The sequence below is a fragment of the Meriones unguiculatus genome, chromosome 18 (assembly GCF_030254825.1).
Source record: "Meriones unguiculatus strain TT.TT164.6M chromosome 18, Bangor_MerUng_6.1, whole genome shotgun sequence".
In the NCBI taxonomy this organism is placed as follows: domain Eukaryota; kingdom Metazoa; phylum Chordata; class Mammalia; order Rodentia; family Muridae; genus Meriones; species Meriones unguiculatus.
The window spans coordinates 6,451,867-6,470,261 of record NC_083365.1 but is presented as its reverse complement, the minus strand read 5'-3'; the positions used below and the strand labels follow the sequence as shown (position 1 = coordinate 6,470,261).

General features: G+C 43.2%; 1 protein-coding gene across 9 annotated transcripts in view; it reads left to right on the top strand.

Annotated features, from left to right (window-relative positions):
- Positions 1–18,395, top strand: part of LOC110563159 (1-phosphatidylinositol 4,5-bisphosphate phosphodiesterase beta-4) — a 368,349-nt gene that overhangs the window by 282,141 nt on the left and 67,813 nt on the right. For all 9 annotated transcript variants that reach the window (XM_060371836.1, XM_060371832.1, XM_060371834.1 and 6 more), the window contains exons 9-13: positions 928–981; positions 6,505–6,586; positions 7,446–7,546; positions 8,206–8,263; positions 16,736–16,844. In XM_060371836.1, coding sequence (XP_060227819.1) covers positions 928–981; positions 6,505–6,586; positions 7,446–7,546; positions 8,206–8,263; positions 16,736–16,844 — 404 coding nt within the window. The remainder of the gene's footprint in view (positions 1–927; positions 982–6,504; positions 6,587–7,445; positions 7,547–8,205; positions 8,264–16,735; positions 16,845–18,395) is intronic.

The window sequence follows — 18,395 nt, the reverse complement described above, 5'->3', positions numbered from 1 at the left end:
GCAAGGCATGTGTGATCACTGCTCTTCACAAGACCCACCTCAGACAAAAGCTTGGTAGCTCAGGCTCCGAACACTGATCATTTTGTTTTTCTCCTAAATTCCATCTTCTGACGCCTGGCCTATAGGCTGGGTGCTAGCGTGTCTTGGTCTCCACTGCATGAAACTGACTATAGGGGCTATAGGCGAGAAAAGCATTCAAAAGAACACATCCAAGGGAGGTAAAACAGGAAGCCCTGCCCCCCAAGAATACTATTTCCTGTTTAATATGTGATCAGGGATCCCAAGGTTCTTTGAAATGTCTTTCTAAATTTCAGTCAATGATTCAGTCAAGGCCTGAAACTCATACTGCAGCTCACTGTTCCTGGAACTCCAAGTGTAGTTAACACTGGTAAATCTTAACCCTGCTCAGACATGTTTCAGGGTCAAATGAAAGTTTCTCAAGGAGAAATTCACAGAAAGGTAGGGGTCTGTGATTGTGTGGCTTCATAGACAGCAAATGGCACATAGCTGTGAGGTAACGAGGCAAGCATGTGACAAAGATGGAGATGAGCTTCCGTCTCTGAAAACGAGTGGCCCACAGACCGCCTGCTCAGTGGGCCAACTGGCCGCCCCTTAGTCACTTCCTGCACCTACCTCCTGCCTGCTCAGCAGGTGCTTCAGAGTTTTAGAATAAGCCGGGCATGGTGGCACATGCCTTTATTCCCAGCACTTGGGGCAGAGGCAGGAAGATCTCTGTAAGTTTGAGGCCAGCCTGGTCCACATAGCAAGTCCAGGACAGCTAAGGCTACACAGAGAAACCCTGTCTGGAGGGGGGGAAAGTGTTTTAGAATAGATGTTCTGTTTAAAGAAGCTTTTCTTCAAAGTTTTTAGTGACCTGGAGCGGGTGCTGTTGCAGCTTTCTGAGGCAGTGTTGCTCTTGTTTTCCAGCTGGATGAAACTGGCCTTTCTGACCAACACCAGTGGTAAAATACCGGTGAGGAGGTAAGTCATACAGGCCTTTCTCTTCATTACCTTCACCACACCACACCACAGATCCAGCCTGCTGTAACATAGTCGCATGTACTCATTGCTTTCAAGATATTTCCGGAAGCTTAGTTTCTGTCATTTCATGGTTCATTTTGTAAAAATCACATGTGGAAATGAAGTTGCCCCCTACCGCCAGAACAGGAAGCATTAACTGTGGTAAAGAATGCTTGAAAATGTAAATCTAATCTGTGAATCACCTGGCTTTTGTAATTTTTCCCCACTTAACTGAGTAGCAACAACTAACCAGCTCCCACTGGCTTGACCCCTGCTGTGACAGTGCACTGACCTGGCCAGCATCTGTCCTTCCACGGTTGCTGCTCCTCTGGTCCCCAGAGAAGGCAGGGCTTTCCCTTAATTAAGCTGCTGCAGCAAAGTATCATAGACTTAGGCGCACACATAAAGTCATCTCTTACAGTTTGGGAGGCTGGGAAATCGTGACCAGAGTGCCAGAATGGGCCTTACAGATTGCAGTCTGCTTTCTTCCAGCGATGCTCTTGTCTGAGGAAAGAGGGCTAGAGGACTGTCTCAGGCATTTTTGTAATGAGGGCTCCCATTCCTGAGAGCTCTCCACCCACTCACAATGAAAGTACTCCCAGAGGCCCCAATACCAGTGCTGTGGAGTTCCGCTAGACTTTTCATATCAGACAAGCTTCCTCTCTCACCATAGCTAACAGTGACAGAGAACAAAAGGCAAATGGACCCCAAAAGGAAGAGGCCATAAGCCAGATGTATGTTCCCTGTGTGTTCTTTAATAGTTGTGACATATTTCACACTAGGCGGGGGCCCACTCGTCCCGCTCGTCCGATTCTCGCTTCCTTTCACAGTTTAGGGTTTGCTAATGTTGTGCGTGTAGCTGCAATGGCCTGAGGGAGTTCTTGACTACCCTCTCCAGGATCATACTGTTCGAAGTTTATATAAGCACTCGTGGACATCAAAAACGCTGGACTCAGCCCCAGAGCACCGTTGTCCACGTGAAGCCAGGAGGCACGTGCCCTTCACCTGAACCAAACACAGACTCCCTATATTCCAACCCACTCTTTGCAGATTTCCGAACTCAGGTTCATGTTGTTGTTGTCTCTGGAAATGACTTTAGTAAAGATACAGACTGACAAAACAAGGAAACACAGAAGAGTGTGTTTCCATCCATCTTTAGAGCCATCCGTCTCTAACAGGCAAGACAAAGAAGTCAGCAAGTGCAGAGTGTTGAAATGGGTGGAAGCAATTCAGCTGTCACATTCTGGTCACTCCCAGCTATTTCCAGGCTTCTTTTCCTACTTCTCTGTCTACATACTCCATCTTCCACCAAAGCTTCTATTCCGTTAGCCTGCACAAATGTCCCTGTAACCCCTTACATTGTCACATGGAGCAGAATCTTCCTAGACACTACCATATCATGGTCTTCATGACCTTAAGAGCCTAGGTGATGTCTGCAGCACTGCTTTATCAGAGATCACAACACATAGGCACATAAAGATAGCCCTGTGCTGCACTGCTTTCATTCAGCCTTTCGTCCACTTACCCGTCACAGACCAGTTGGTCTTTAACAAATCCATTCGCAGGATTCTTTGCTGCCTTGTTACTGCTCAAGTGAAGGAAGGTTTTCAAGAATGTTTTTCTAACAAGTCATGTTTAAGTCTAGTTTAGAAGTTTATTAAAAAACAAAACTGAATCCATGAATACCCTGCCTGGTAGTCGTTAGCAAAGGCATACCAGAAGGATCCATATCTTATTGAAAACCTTCCTTCACCTGAGCAGTTGCAAGGCAGTTATTTCAATGTATCCAAACCATCCTACAACTCCTGTCATATAGACAGTGAATGCCCATGCTTTGGAGAGCACATATGTTGGGGGAGGGGTTGCAGAGAGTACATATATCAAAATGGAGGACAGAGCTCTCTCTATTAATGCTTCATTGAATTTTTCCCATGATAAAATTTTGAAAATGGACTTAGTGGGAACACAAAGATTATGATCCAAGTCCTTTTAGCCAGCAGTTCTGGTTTTGCTACCCACCATGCTATCATGCAACAGGATTGGGGGCCTGTTGTTGGTCCTGTGGATCTCTGCGCAGAGTGTTCACATACAGAATTATTAACACTACTGTGCTAGAAGTGACCTAGATATTTTGGCATGTCTTCACCTCTTTGACATGGATGTGTGTGTGTGTGTGTGTGCATGTCGTTATTAATAGGTTCTTAACACAAGACATCTGTGACTTAGGAGAAGTTTGTTAGAGTTGATGTAGCATTGATACCAAGCCAACAAAAGGGTAGGTGATCTGCCAAGGGTTGGGTAGAAATTGTTCTGAATGTTTTAATGGACGTGAAGGGTAAACACTTTTAAAAATGTCACTTCATCACCATCATTTTCCAGTTTTAAAATGGAAACTATTAATATAGTGCACATTGTGTTAAAAAGGGATCTGGCTTCATAGTCATTGCGTAGCTTGTGAAAGGCCTCTGCTCATTAAACCAAAATATAAGAACCAGGAAATTGCAAGAGTGACAGATGAAGGGAGCCTTGCTGCTGGCCTTGCTCTTCTCTTGTTATGTGTATGATCTTATGCATTCTGCCTTTCTATCAAATTCAACAACTTGGTGTAATTCATCCTCCCACTTCATGCCATGCTCTGAAAGGAACTTTCTGTCTCGCATCCCTTGTAACACAGACTGCGACCTATGGCTAGAGAGTTGAGTGAGGGAGATCTGCATGGTTGTGGACAGTTACTGGAGGGGCTTCCCAAGCAGAGGCCAAGAGCCTCGGGATAACACTGGCAACCCCCTTCACTTCAGGAGTCTCTGTGACTGTGTCAGAAGTTGGTCTTCAAAACTCTTAGCAACATTAAAGAACACATAAGGTAGCCTCCCTTATGCTCCAGGCTTATGTTCTCTTAGTCATTTATAGAGTGCCCTGGAATACAGAATTTAGCCAGAACTGTGGTAGGACTGAGGACATCCAGTGTATTTGCTTTTGTGAATTTTCTTTCAGGGAAGGGGTGACCATTTATTTTGATTGAATAAAATCTCACTGAAAATGTGGAATGTAGCTTAGTTCGTTGGGGGCCTGCTTAGTGTATTCAAGCCCTCATTTCCCATAAATCCAGGTTTGATTGCACATGCCTGTAATTTCAGAGCAGCAAGATTGTAGAGAGTTCATGTCCATTCTAGGCTACAAATCCTGTCTCAAAAAAAAAAAAAATTCTCGTTGAGCATTTGGTACCTTGAAGCACAATGTAGAACACTGGTTTTCAGCCTGTGGTTCGCAACCCCTTGGCAAACCTCTGTTTACATTATAATTTATAACAGTAGCAAAATTACAGTTATGAAGAAGCAAGAAACATAATTTTGTGATTGGGGGTACCACATCCTGAGGAACTAACTGCATTAGGAAAATTGAGAACCATTGATACAGAAATTATAATAATGTCACAGGCTCTTTATCAATACCGTGTAAGTATGGTTTGTTGCCAGGAAATGCTCCTGTGATGTCTAAAATGTCTCACACTGCGTGTGATTAGTCTGTTGTTCTCAGAACTCTGGTTAAAGTGCATCTTTCTGTAAACCAAAGAATTCAGATCTCCCACACACACACTTCTATATCACAGTAGATAAATTTTCAGACTCAATAATGATTTGGAAAGATATCTGGAGCAAACAAAATAGACAAAATAGTTACTCTGGGGAAATAGTGCGATTGATGACCTTGTGATTATTTTCCATTCTGAGTTTCCTCCCTTTTTTATGTCTAGAGAATAAAAGTGTCTTCAGGCTGCCCAGCCCAAGCCTGCTCACGTCTGAGAAGTCATTACCTCTCTCTCCCTTCTCCTCTAAGTCCTGTCTCTAGTTCTGAGTACTGTTTCTTGACACCCACGCACTCACCAAAGGACTGTTTCCCATGCTTGCCTCACTCCCCATTATGCCTCAGTTCTGTCTTAAGGTTCCATTCCTGCTGCCTCCTGGTCATGGTGGTCAGTTTTCACCATGTTCTAACCAGGCCTTTCTAACACAGCAGCCTTGAGCCATCTAGGAGAGCCCTGAGTTTGCAGTGTGCAGATTTTCCTCCTGATTTCAGGTACCTCACTTTTCTGCAGGCACACAGTAATTATCTCCTTATACACGTGTGTAAAGAAAGGCTCACGAGTGCCCACTTGCCTTAAATTGTAAAGGTTAAATGGCATCTACCCCAAGTCGGTCTCTAAATAGTTGAATGAACTCTCAAGATTGTAGAGAAATACAGACATAACACCCTCTGTGCTGGAAACCCATTGTCACAGTTCACTTGCTCTCCCAACACACATGGGCTCCACTGTCAGGCTCCTTACACTTGAATACAATCATCTCAAGAACACTTCAATGTACTTATGAAGTCTTCCAAGACTGACTATAAAACAATAATGGCTTAAATGGACACATTATAATGCATTTATATGCATCTCCTTCCTCTGGGTCTATTTTGATTAGCTGTACTCTGCAGCTCAAGTGGTGATTTCTCACACTCACTAAGAGGAACTGGCTGTCAGTACTAACATTCACTGAACGCAAACGGTGAGTTGGGTGTGAAGGTTGGGTGTGAGATGCTAAAGCCCCATGAGAAGCCGTGTTTCACAGTTGAAAGTCAGCTTCATCGTCAAGTCGAGGCCACTCTTCTGAATGCAGCCTTTCAGTGGTCGTAGTAAGTCAGGACGTGAGCTTCTAATCCGGGAGAGAGTGAAGTCCCCTGGGTAAGCAAAGCCAAGGCTGAGAGCCACATGTGTGATGTCTGGGTACCCACTATCCTCTGACCCCTACCACTCGGTAATTTTCATTCTAAATGTCTTAGACACATTTATCATGGAAAGTTTGACCCTCAAGGTCAAATTTGCATTGATGCTCCCAGTACTAACTAGTTAAAAATCTATTCATAAATGCCATGTCTTGGAAAGTATCCAAATAACTAAGTGACAAAATAACTAATTGGGTCCTCCCCCACCACTTTCACAGTAAAATAGCAGACCCTTAAATGGCTGGCATGTTAGGTGTCTCAAGCATGCTTAGATGACAGCAGTTAAAACATGTCTGCTCCTGGGTCACTGTGTAAACGTGCAGGCCAGGAGAACAGGCCAAGCTGACCTGACGATTGCAGGGCCACTGCTTTCCCCAAGCACAGACCTTTCAAGCCACTGTACCATCAGCCTCTTAACTTTTTCTCAGGATGTAGTCACCTCTTAAGATCCAAATGTGTCATTGCTTTTGTCCAAAATGCACTTGTTGACAAGCACCTAAAGGGACCTGTCATGTTAGAAGCAAGCCTCATCAGTTACAGAACTCACCCTGGTAGCCAGAGGGAAAAGCTAGCTTAGGAGGTGCAAAGCACCAGCAAATAAAAGGTGGCATTATTCTTTTCCTTCCCCTCAGCCCACCATGTCTAAGGTGTTTGGACTGTTGTGTCAGAGAAAGCAAAATGAGCAGTAACTCATTTTTTCTTGTTCTCCTACTCCAGTATTACTAGAACCTTTGCATCGGGGAAAACAGAAAAGGTCATCTTTCAAGCGCTCAAGGAACTAGGTCTTCCCAGTGGAAAGGTACTCACTAACTAAACTGCGCTTCTAAATGCTTTGTCACTTTTGTTTGTTTAGACATTCATATGGATAAGCTGCTTGTGTCACACTGACATCAGTTACAGTCAGGGACCTAGAGAACAGTTAATTTTCTGACTTCCCTTTCACCAATCACTTTAAAGGTGTTTTAAAATCCAACTAGTTCTCTTCAAATGATTTTTGTCAGCTTTATTAAGGTGAGACTAAAAAGGCATACAGCTGTTCTTTATACAGTGTGTGGAGCCTGTTTTAGAACCCAGCCCTGCTGCCCTAGCCAAACATAACATCAGCATGATTATTAACTAATAAACTCAGTTCCTCGGGACAGCCTTGCAGGATTTCATAGAGGATTCCTCTCTGTCCCCTGTCTTCATGACCCTCGAGGTTCAAGTCTTTGAAGTTAATTCTTACACTGCAACAAAGACTTAGGCCTCCGACTCTGTTTAAAAGTCTTGTTTGAAAGTTACATTTCACTGGGATGGGTAAATTATTGTTTGTTTCAGTCCCTTTCTATGATCCTCAAAAAATTCATAACGTAAGTGTAATTAAATATTGGGCTTGATTATCCCATATCCTCTATATCTCCTCTATGGGAACACTTACTTTCCTCCCTCACAGAGAGAAAGGAAAACGTCTGTGCATTTGCTCAATGAGGGATTTCCCAGAGGAAGCTGTGCTGGAGGCAGATGTCACCAAAACCGTCCTGACAACTGGGGAAGCCTCTTTTCACTTGCTATGGCTCCTCCACGTGCCCAGAGCTTTGTTTCAGGACCTTGTCGATAGCAAACCTCCAAGGAGAAAGATGTTCTTTTAATACCTGTCTTTTTTTTTTTATTCTCCACAGAATGATGAAATCGAGCCTGCTGCATTTACTTATGAAAAGTTCTATGAACTGACACAAAAGATTTGTCCTCGGACAGATATAGAAGATCTCTTTAAAAAAATGTAAGTTCTAGTTATGAGGAAGTGTTATCTGTACTATCTTTGCCCCTGTAAAATTTGTGATGATTTTCTCTGTAATGTTTAAACAGATGCTGCTAGTTCTGGGACTGCCTAGTCAGGGCTACGTTTTTTACCCTTTAATTTATTGGCATAGAAGCCCACTCGGAGGTTTTTTGGTTTTTTTTTTTTTTAATAAAAAAAAACAACTTTGACATAGATTAATTACAGCACTTGGAACGTTTCCCCCCGGCATTGGCTTTACTAACGACCTACAATTTTAACCTGCTCCTTTAGGTATTAACCAGTATGTGAACTAACTAGATTTGGTTTGGAGTGTTAATATGTTGTTGAGAAGTTCATTCATTCCGGTTATTTCAAGTGGATGACTTACATGTTGTTTCTGAAGAAATGTTATTTGATAATGCTAAAGAATCACATGTTGCAGGCAGCTTCTGTGACCTGGTGGGAGTGTTCTCTTTCCTTTGTAGTTGCCCTCGGGTACCCTGCGCCCTCCCCACTACAATCTCTGACTACTCTAAGAATTCACCTACTTCAGGGTTAGAAAATGAGTTAAGAATTATCAACAAATGTCAACATGTAAATCGTACCTACTGTAGTATCATATACAAAAAACTTACTTTTTCTAATACATTTCTTTTCAGCAATGGAGACAAAACTGATTATTTAACGGTAGACCAATTAGTGAGCTTTCTAAACGAAGTAAGCTTTTTCATACATTAACTCCATAAGTCTGTGTGCAGTGGCTTGCCTCCCCTGTGTCCTCACTGCATGCCCGCATCACACACCCTCCCTCGCTTTGCTTCTGACCCGCTGATCTTTCCATGATGGCTTGACCAGGTGCAAAAATCAGCTGCTGTTCGTGTGTCCGTGTGTTTCCTCCACGCTGGCTTTGCACACCACTTCCTGTTGGTTTCACGCTCTGTTGTGTAGCTCTGGTTCTGTGTACGTGTGGAATTTGTAATGTATTTATTTATTTAAAGTGTCTATGTTTTTGCAAGATGTTTTAAAAGGTACTTTGATTATAAATAGAAAGAGAATGGATTGAGTTTATGACACTGTATTTGGGTTCTCCATTGCTAACTTTCTTCATACTTTTGCATGGACTAGTAATTTTGTCTTTTAATGGATTGCATGTAAGAAAAATATGTAGGTTTAAATACAGTATTTGACATTAGAGCACACCAGGAAAAAAAAATAGTGTTAGACCAGCTAGATTGCAGGTTAATTTTTTTACTTTTTATTTTCAAAACAAGCTCAGTGCTAAACTCAGAACACAATGCATTTAGCAACTAAAACTAATAAAATTTGCTAAAGTACAAGAAAAATATTTAGAACAAATAATGGTTACAGCTTTTGTTATTATAACAAAAATTAACTTTTTTCATGTACCAAAAAAAAGGTGTTTTTTTTTAAGCAAAACCCACAGAAGCTCTTTTTAATATGAAAAGAAAAATTCACCTCCCCCCCCCACCAATACATAAATAGTTAGAAAAGTTTAAATAAGAAGTAGACAACCCTGTGTTGTTTGGAAAGCTTTTAGGTTCCAGCGTAGCGTAGCAAGAGAGGAGGCGGCGGGACTAACTGGTGGACGCACTCAGCACCCGTGAGGGCACAGCCGAGCAGGGGGAAGGGGCAAGAAGCAGCCCTGTGGCAGACAGCAGGCAGTGCCTTAGAAGGCAGTGTGGCCAGTCCCTGATTTACCACCCTGCAGAAACAAATTACATCTTTGCCACAGGCCTTGTCTTCGTGATTTCTCAGTGGCTTCCAGTTTCCAGGGCTGCGTGTCAGAAACTGTTAACCCAGCATTAACGCACTGAGACAGGAAAGAGAGGGACTCCATCTGTCCACACAGACGCCTCCACCCGTACGGAACCCGTTCAGTACAGTGCAGTATTGATTTTGCTTGACAATGTTTGAAGTCTCTCCAATCCACCCCGCTGTGGTGATGCGAATACTGTGTCTGTGATCTTTACCCAGATATTATCCACATTCTTGTGCCACAGTTCTCCAAAGTTAATTTGCCTCACTTCATTTTCTTAACCCCTATGCATCCTCCCTTTTGTTCTTTTCTTTTGTTTCCCTTAGCTTTTTCATGTACTTTGGTTCATTGATCATCTTAAATCTGGTAAGATGGTCAGAAATCCAGCTTTCTAGGGGAAGATGGTTTGGGAGAGAGGAGAAAGCCTTGTGGCCAGTTCATCATGTCTCCCTGAACCAGCCCAGCCTTCCTACTGCTTATTACTGTTGCAGTTGGGAACCACGTCTAGATCCCTAGGACAGGTGCTACTCGTGCAGGCTCTTGTGGGATTCACTTTCTCCCACAGATGATTTTCCTTTGTCTACCTAGTAATCAATTTCATAATTTTAAAGGTTTTTAAATCTAAATTTAAAGGTTTTTTATTTGTAAGTTTTTATTTTTAAATTGAAACTAAAGAAAACAGACCCCTTGTACTTTTCTAGCCATTCATATTCTTTATTCTGAGGCAGGCCTTTCCCCATCTCTGCTGTAGTGAACAGCCATACCTGTGTTCTTTGCATTTCCTTCCATGCGGCTTCTCCTTAAGCAAAGACCTACATTGAACATCCAAATACCCAATAAGACTATGGGACTGGCATGTTTCTGGACTTCTGTAGGTTGTAGAGAAACTACAGAACAATCCAGGAAAGTATATGCCCTGGGATTTCAATCAAAGTGTCATTCCCAAAAATCTTTTTCCTTCCCCACCACTCCTCTATCTCCCACCAGCTTCCTGCGCACTCCTTGTGCAGTTCTTCTCTTATCCCATGGACTTCTCCAGAATCAAAACAGCTTTAGGCAAGGCAATCTCACATCTTGTAAAGCAAGGAGGCGGAGTCATCAGGAAAACCACAGGCTTTGAGACATAAACGTGTGCGACCCTAAAAAGATCAGACCTCATCATTTTCTAGCACCTCAGCTTTGTAACCCCGCTGCATGGGACCCCACCATCATGCAGCAAGACAAGAGAAAATGAGGACCAGGTGGAGGCCCTCTGGCCTCCTTATATGCAGATTTTAAGGTACATTCAATCTTGATGACAGAAACAATCAGCTTGGGAACTTGTTTAGCTAAGAGCATTGAACAAGTTAACCAAAGAACCAGTTATAACAACCAGAAGTCATAGGAGCATGTGCAGCAAGGTTCACTGGCTAGAGCTGGCTGGAGGGAAAAACAAATCTCCTTTCTGTTAGCCAGTGGCATAGTGGCTCCCACCAGCTTCCAGCCGTAAATCTTGCTTCTTCTTAGGACCATTCTGTTTAGTATACTAATCTCTATCTTTAAGAAGCAGGAAGGAGAGAGAGACCCAGCCCTTTACTTGGTTGCTGTAAAGGTTATGTGCCCCTCTTCCCTCAGTGATAGCTTCAGATTCATTTTTATCTGCTTTCAAGGTCCTCTTGGTCATAGATCACCACAGTCTGATTCCCCAGAAAGGCAGCATTAGCATCCCCTTGTAGCTTATTAACAATGCAGATCCAGTGAGTTGGTATCTGTACTTACCAAGATGCCCAGTCTACATGTGAACACATGGAAGCCTATGCAGCACTTTCTAGGCTAATAGGATTCCTCCTTGGGGTACTTAGTGGAGTGGGAGAGAAGCTGAGCAATATACATACACACGTACACCATGCACACATACATGACACATACATCAGACATGCATACATACATACTATGAACGTAATACATATGTGCATACAGTATTCTCCTTAAAGAATTGAGTCAACAAGTTCACTACTCACATCTAAATGTCCACTATCACTCTGTCTCTGGGTTCAATCCAGTGGATAAAGGGAATCTTTCTTTGCCAAACTCACGAGGAGCCATGGAAGCTCCTGCTGGGAGCCAGGAGCCACCGTGCTCCACCAGCAGCTCAGTGGGAATCCCAGGACAAATTGGGATTCTCTAAATTGGTTTCACTTTCTTTTCCCTGTTGCTAATGAGATACGTTGGTTTCAGTGCCAGCTCCATTTCTGTTTCTCTTCTTATAAACATAGCTAAGGTCTTGTAGAATTGAAGCTGCACAGAGAACAAGAAAAAACCCAAAAGAAGAGAGAAGAAATGTCTCTTCTATGATGACAGCAATAAAACAAAACAAAACATGGTTATCTACACCCTCACACACATACCATATCACGTGATCACATTAAAGCTGAAGTTCATTTTTTTTAATTTTTATTAATTATACTTTATTCACTTTGTATCCTTCCTGTAGCTCCCTCTCGCCTCCCTTCCTAATCCCTCACTCCCTCCCCCTTCTCCACACATACCCCTCCCCTAGTCCACTGATAGGGGAGGTCTTCCTCCCCTTCCTTCTGATCCTAGTCCATCAGGTCTCATCAGGAGTGGCTGCATTGTCTTCCTCTGTGGCCTCGTAAGGCTGTTTCCCCTCTCTGGTGGAGGTGATCAAAGAGCAGGCCAGTCAGTTTATGTCCGAGACAGTCCCTGTTCCCATTACTATGGAACCCACTTGGACACGGAACTGCCATGGGCTACATATGTGCAGGGGTTCTAGGTTATCTCCAAGAATGGTCCTTGGTTGGAGTATCAGTCTCAGAAAAGACCCCTGTGCCCAGATTTTTTGGTTCTGTTGCTCTCCTTGTGGAGCTCCTGGCCTCTCCAGGTCTTACTATTTATTTCCCTCTTCTTTCATAAGATTCCCTGCACTCTGCCCAAAGGTTGGCCATAAGTCTCAGCATCCGCTCTGATACCCTGCAGGGCAGAGCCTTTCAGAGTCCCTCTGTGGCAGGCTCCTGACTTGTTCCCTGTTTTCTCCTTCTTCTGATGTCCATCCTCTTTGCCTTTCTGAATGGGGATTGAACATTTTTATGTTTTTCATTTTTGTAGTTGGAAATATGTAAGAAAGCACCCAAAATCTCTTCCTCTTTACAATATCCTTTTTTAATGATAAGGCTTCCTTTATTTTTTAATTTTTTAAATTTATTCATTATATATCCTAATTGAAGCCCCCTCCCTCAACTCCGCCCAGTCCCACCCTCTATCTCTCTTACCCCTATCCCCTTCCCCTAGTCCACTGAAAGGGGGTCCTGCAAGAGACTGATGTACCAACCGAGCCCATCCGCTCAGATGTTGCGATTGGCAGCTCAGCCTCCATATGGGTTCCCAAGTCTGCTCTTTGATCACTTCCCTCTGGCGATGCAGCCCTGCTAGGCCACCAGCGGACTCTTCCTTCATAAAGGCAGTCCTTCATCCTGATGAGACTTGATAGGCTGGGGTCAGATGGCAGGGGAGGAGAACTCACCCTTTCAATATTTTTCTTTCTGATGAAAAGATAAGAGAGAGAGGAAGAGCAAGGCTCACCCATTCTGAGTGAGCCTATCCTTGCTGATTTCACTTTTTATATCATTTTTTAAATGGTATCATTTATTTCATATATAATTATATATCAACAGCTATCTCTCTCAGTGCACTTGTAATAAAGTCAATTGATGCCTTTTCTCGGTAAGGCTAAGACACTTGGGCACAGCTTTCCATGACCTGCTCTTTTTCTTCTTTTACTTATTTTTTAATTAGTTATTTATTTACTTTATATCCGGATCACAGCTTCCCCCTCCTCCACTCTTCCCAGTCCCTCTCTCCCACCTCTCCTCTCTCACAACCCCCTTCTCCTCAGAAGAGGGAGGCCTCCCATGGACATTAGCCACCCTTGTCATATCAAGTTACAGTAGGACTGGGAGCACCTTCTTCAGTTGAGGCTAGACAAGGCAGTCCAGTTAGGGAAAGGGATCCAAAGGCAGGCAACAGAGTCAGAGACAACCCTGCTCTGCTTTAGGGGTCCTTCATGAAGATCAAGCTGCACAGCTGTTCCATATGGACAGAGGGCCTACCATGACTTACTCTTCAAAAAACAAACAAACAAAAAACTTTTGAAAATTAATTTATTTACTTATTTTATGTGCATTGGTATTTTGCCTGCATATATGTGAGGGTGTCAGATCCTGGAATTATAGACAGCTGTGAACTGCCATGTGGGTGCTGGGAATTGAACCCCAGACCATGACCTACTCTTAACAGCTATTCAGAGCCTCACTTTGCACAGCACTGGATATCAGGAAGTGAATGTCCTGGGCATGTTGCTTGCCTGGGTGGAAGCTGATGGTGGCTCAGAGCTGGGAAGGACCTGGCTAGCTGTGCTGTTTCTAATCTGAACTCTTCTGCACATTGTTCCTCTGAGGTTGCCTGGATATGATTGTATGCACCATTGATCCTCACTATGATGCAATAATGCAAACCTGACTATTTGTTTTCCTGCCTCTAGCTTATTCAGAGGGCCCATGCTCTGTTACCTTTTAAAATGTGAAGATTTGGGGGAAAGAAAAGATTATGTTATGTGGCAGAGCAGATACAAAGCCAAAATGGAGTTTTATTTTGTCTGCACCTAAGGATCTTTTGCTAAGACTGTAACCCTTAGGTAGCAAATATTGATAAATACTGTTTTCCCTATCATTCTACTAGATGGATGGTCGTATGCATATGATGTCCTCTAATTGCATTTTAATGAGCAAAGCTTTATTAGGCTCACAGTTCTAATGATTAGCCCTACCGTATAAAGCTTAGGTATTTTGGATTTTTGCCTTTTTTGTTTGCTTGTTTTTGTCATGGGAATGCAAATGTAGTAAATGTGTGTGGCTATAGTTTAAAGGAGTGCTTTCTGCTTTTTTGCTCTTCGTTCTTTGGTCCTTTCTTTCTTTTACTTTTTGAGAAAGGGTCTCATATGGCTGGCCTCCAACACTCTGCATAGCATAAGATGCCCTTGAACCTTGGATCCTCCTGCCTCTGCCTTCCAAGTGCTGCAATTACAGACAAGTACCACCATACCTGATCTGTGCAGTACTGGAGATTAAGCCACAGGGTGGCAAAAGCATTCTGTCAGTTGAAACACACCTCTGACTTTAGAGCCACACAGGTCAGAAGCACCTGAAAAGCTGAGTAGGTCCCCTTCTTAGCCCCCCCCCCCCAATAATGCCTGGTTCCACCCAGGGACTCAGTTTCAGTAGATCTGAGGAAAGGGTCCCAGAGCCTGTGATCTTTAAGATCTCCCACGTGATGGGAGTGCGCTGCTGCCGCCGCTGTGCTGCCGCTGCCTCCAGGAGACACAGTTTAAGTAGCACCATGTCCGTGTGTACCCGTGTGTGTAAAAACACCCAGAAATGTCTGAATTCCCATCTTTTTGTTCCTGTTGTCATCTATTTACTCCCCCATGGCTGTGTTCCATTTTTCTCTCACTTTCTAAGTCATGCGGATTTGCCCCATGATTCCTCTAAGTCCCAAAAGCTCAACAAATGACCTTATGTAGTAAGTCAAAACAGCTCTGAGTGTAACTATGCCGGGGTGTGAAAAGAACCCTTTCCATCGCTCATCGGTCTTCTTTAGTGCTGTTGTTTATGGGAGAAAAGAGGTACCTAGAGAGTGTCTGGGTTTTCTTTCTTTGGATGCTTGTATATGATCCTTCTCAGCCCAGGGCAGATTCTTATCCTCTCAAGTACAGGGATGAGCTGCATAGTGCGTTAGATCCTTAGAGGATGCCTGGTGCCCCACTGTCCGCATCAGCTTTTCTTTCTCTCCCGAGCTCATCACTAGTCCCTAGAGAATCAAGGCCTGTTGTTAGCATAAGTGTCCAGCATATACATGGCACAATCACTAATCCCTCAATATTACAATAGAAGCATGCTCCATCAGGATAGCTTGTCAAAAAAGAAATTGATCTTGTCCCTTTAATTTAACACTCTTAACTAAGTAGCACTAGGGGAAGTCTACAGAATCTATGCTTTAGCGATTAAAATCAAGTGTTCCATTGGCCAAAGGTATTGTTCTGTGCACAGCCCATTTTTCGGATGACCATCCCAATGCAAAGAGCGAAAAGAGGTCCGTGCGAACCTGTCTTAGTCTCTTCTAAGCATCTTTCTAACGCTATTGCAGAGTCTGTGCATGCATCTGGGTAAAGAGTTGTTGCCAAAGTACTGTTTGATTACCAGTTCCTGCTCACATCTGCTTATTGATCACGATTCCATGGGGGTTTCCTTTTTTTGGGGGGGGTTCCTTTTTATTCATTCGATGGATAACCGGGGACAATCCTCTCAGTGCAATCCTCTCAGCCACAGTGAACTGTAAGAAAGTGCAGTGGACCCTCTGTTTCTAGACACATGCCATGACATATGAGCACACGTATCCACAGACACATGCACACACACACACACACACACACACACACACACACACAGGCAGGCTCACACATGTACAGCTTAGTGAGGTAGTGAAGGGGCTTCTCACCACTCCAGGAAGTCAGGGTGTCCTCACTGCAGGAAGTGTGTTGTTCCTGCAATGCAAGAAACCTCCTGAATGCTGATTAGGAAAGGTTGATGTCAGCGTCTTCCACAGGAGCCTTCTTCCATGCACTGTACTTGGAGACCTGCAGCAGAGAGAGTTCAGTTTTAGAGTTAAGATGCTTCAAGCTGTTGCTTTTTAAAGTCAAGTTTTTATATAATATACACTCATAAATATTCTGTGCTTATTAATTTCATCGTTACTATCATATTACATAGGAAACTATGGTATCAGGAAAACGAAGTTTGCAGAGTGCTCAGGAACCTGAGAAAGATAGATTATTAGAGAAAGATAGATTAAGAACTATTTTCTTATCTGACATTAGAGTTTTTGTTGGTACTGCCTTAGGGCTTTGGGCCACTTAGTACGTTATCTGGTGGCTTATTTTTAATTATTTTTTTCACTTTTTTAAAGTAGCCTTAAAGCTAAATTTTTAAATACTGTAAAGATCCTTTGCTCTCATTTTTTACACATATTTGTGTCAAGTCACATACCTGTAATATAGACATGTGAGTAGTAGCTGTAGAAGACAGAACAGCTAACACCCTCGCCCCATCATGTGTCCTTCAACGCTGAGATGGGGAGAACCACACATTTTCTTTCGTCACCATCACAGGCTCCAACACAAGAAGTCCAGATACAGACTTTCTGAAGTGTTGTTTAGGGAGGGGCCAGGAAGGCAGCCAAATCTGATCTTTGTAATTATAAATATCGTAGTCTAGACGTATCTTGTTTTACAAGTCATATGCTTGGAAACCTATCTAAGGGTGAGGAGCGAGAGTCTAATCGGACTTATTTTCTCATCATAGCACCAACGAGATCCTCGGCTGAATGAAATCTTATTCCCATTTTATGATGCTAAAAGAGCAATGCAGATCATTGAGATGTATGAGCCTGATGAAGATTTAAAGAAAAAGGGTAAGATAAATGAAAAAATTACGATTCAATTCTGTTTTCATTGAGACCAAAAAACCTGTACAAGCTCTAAAACCCTGGAATTTTAATTAAAATCCTTGAGTGCTTTGGATCCCTGTAGATCCAAAGATTAGTGATCGTTACATTGATTCCTGTACTGCTCTTAAATTCATTCGATCTGTATATTCTGTCCAGTGCGCTCACGCCGTCCGGAGCACTTCGCTGCTAAGTACACCTTGTTGTTAAAGACTTTGCGGCGACAACCCCTCGTGCTTATTATACACTGTTTTCATTTCGCCCAGTGCGGAGAAGGCAAGCTGTCTGTACAGTCCTTGAGAAGAATTTCTGTCGTATAAGAATCTGAACCTTCCTTTGTCTCTTTCGTTTTACTAAGCTGAATACATTTCGTCTATAATTTGAAGTGTTTTATCACTCCTTATTGAATCCCTGGGTTGGAAGATTGAAAACACCGATAGGAAATGAACTGTCAGGAATCGTGTTAGCAAGCTGTTTGTATTCCTGAATCTCTGTCTCCTTTATTTTGTTTCGGAAACAATGTGTTCTTCAAATATCAGTCAGAGGAAAAGCATGGAGGAAACTGAAGGGTGCATCTGCAGCAGAAGTATGGCATGCCTGTTGTGTGCCTGGCAGTGTGCTCTCTCTGTGCCGCTTTCCTTGTCACTGTGACCAGCAAGCCTGACGGAAGCAACTTAGTGGGGGAAGGGTTTGTTTTGGTTCACACTCTCAGGAAACTTCAGTCTTTCCTGGCAGGAAAGTGTGGTATCAGGGCTGAGAGCCACCTCGTCACATCATAGCAGGACTGACAAGGAGAAGGCCCCAGGCCTCAGACACAGGGCCAGTGACCTCCCCCTGCCAGCCCATTCTGTAACCTCCAATATAATGCCAGCCACTAGGGACCGGCTGCCCCAGCACATCGACCTGTGAGGGACGTTTCACCTGCAAACTGTAACACTGGGAACCCAAAACCAAATTAAGACCTGGCCCCTCCCCATCTTGAAGGCAGTTGTGGTCTATTCAAAGGGAAGACAAGTGGAACAGTTCCCCAGCAGCAAGATAGTGTCATGACTTATGTGCGTCCTTGTTATTTCTCAAGTCCTTCCAAGACCTAAAAGTCGAATTATAACTGACACCACCAAAAAATATGTAGCTTCTCTCTTTCACAAGTGGCAGAAAATTAAAGCCTGTCTTTAACTTGGTGAGCTTAAGAACACAGCTCAAAATACTGTAAAAAATGACAACTGAATATATGTCACTTCCCTGTGAAAGGTGCTCTCGTCGTATATAAAAGTAATAAAAGGAAACTTTTGGCAATGTGTAAAAAAAATTTAAAAAAAAAGGCTTTTCTTGTAGGAGTTTAAATACATGCAACTCTGTAACTACCTTGGGATTGGGACAGTAGCTCAGAAAGGACAAAGTGTGCCTCTCTGGTGGCTGAGCATTTCCACTTGCAGGTATAAGCCATAGTCTCTCATACAGTCACCGGATACTGGCGCAGAATCCAGGGCTAGGCCTCTGCTTCCGCCGTGCTCCCTG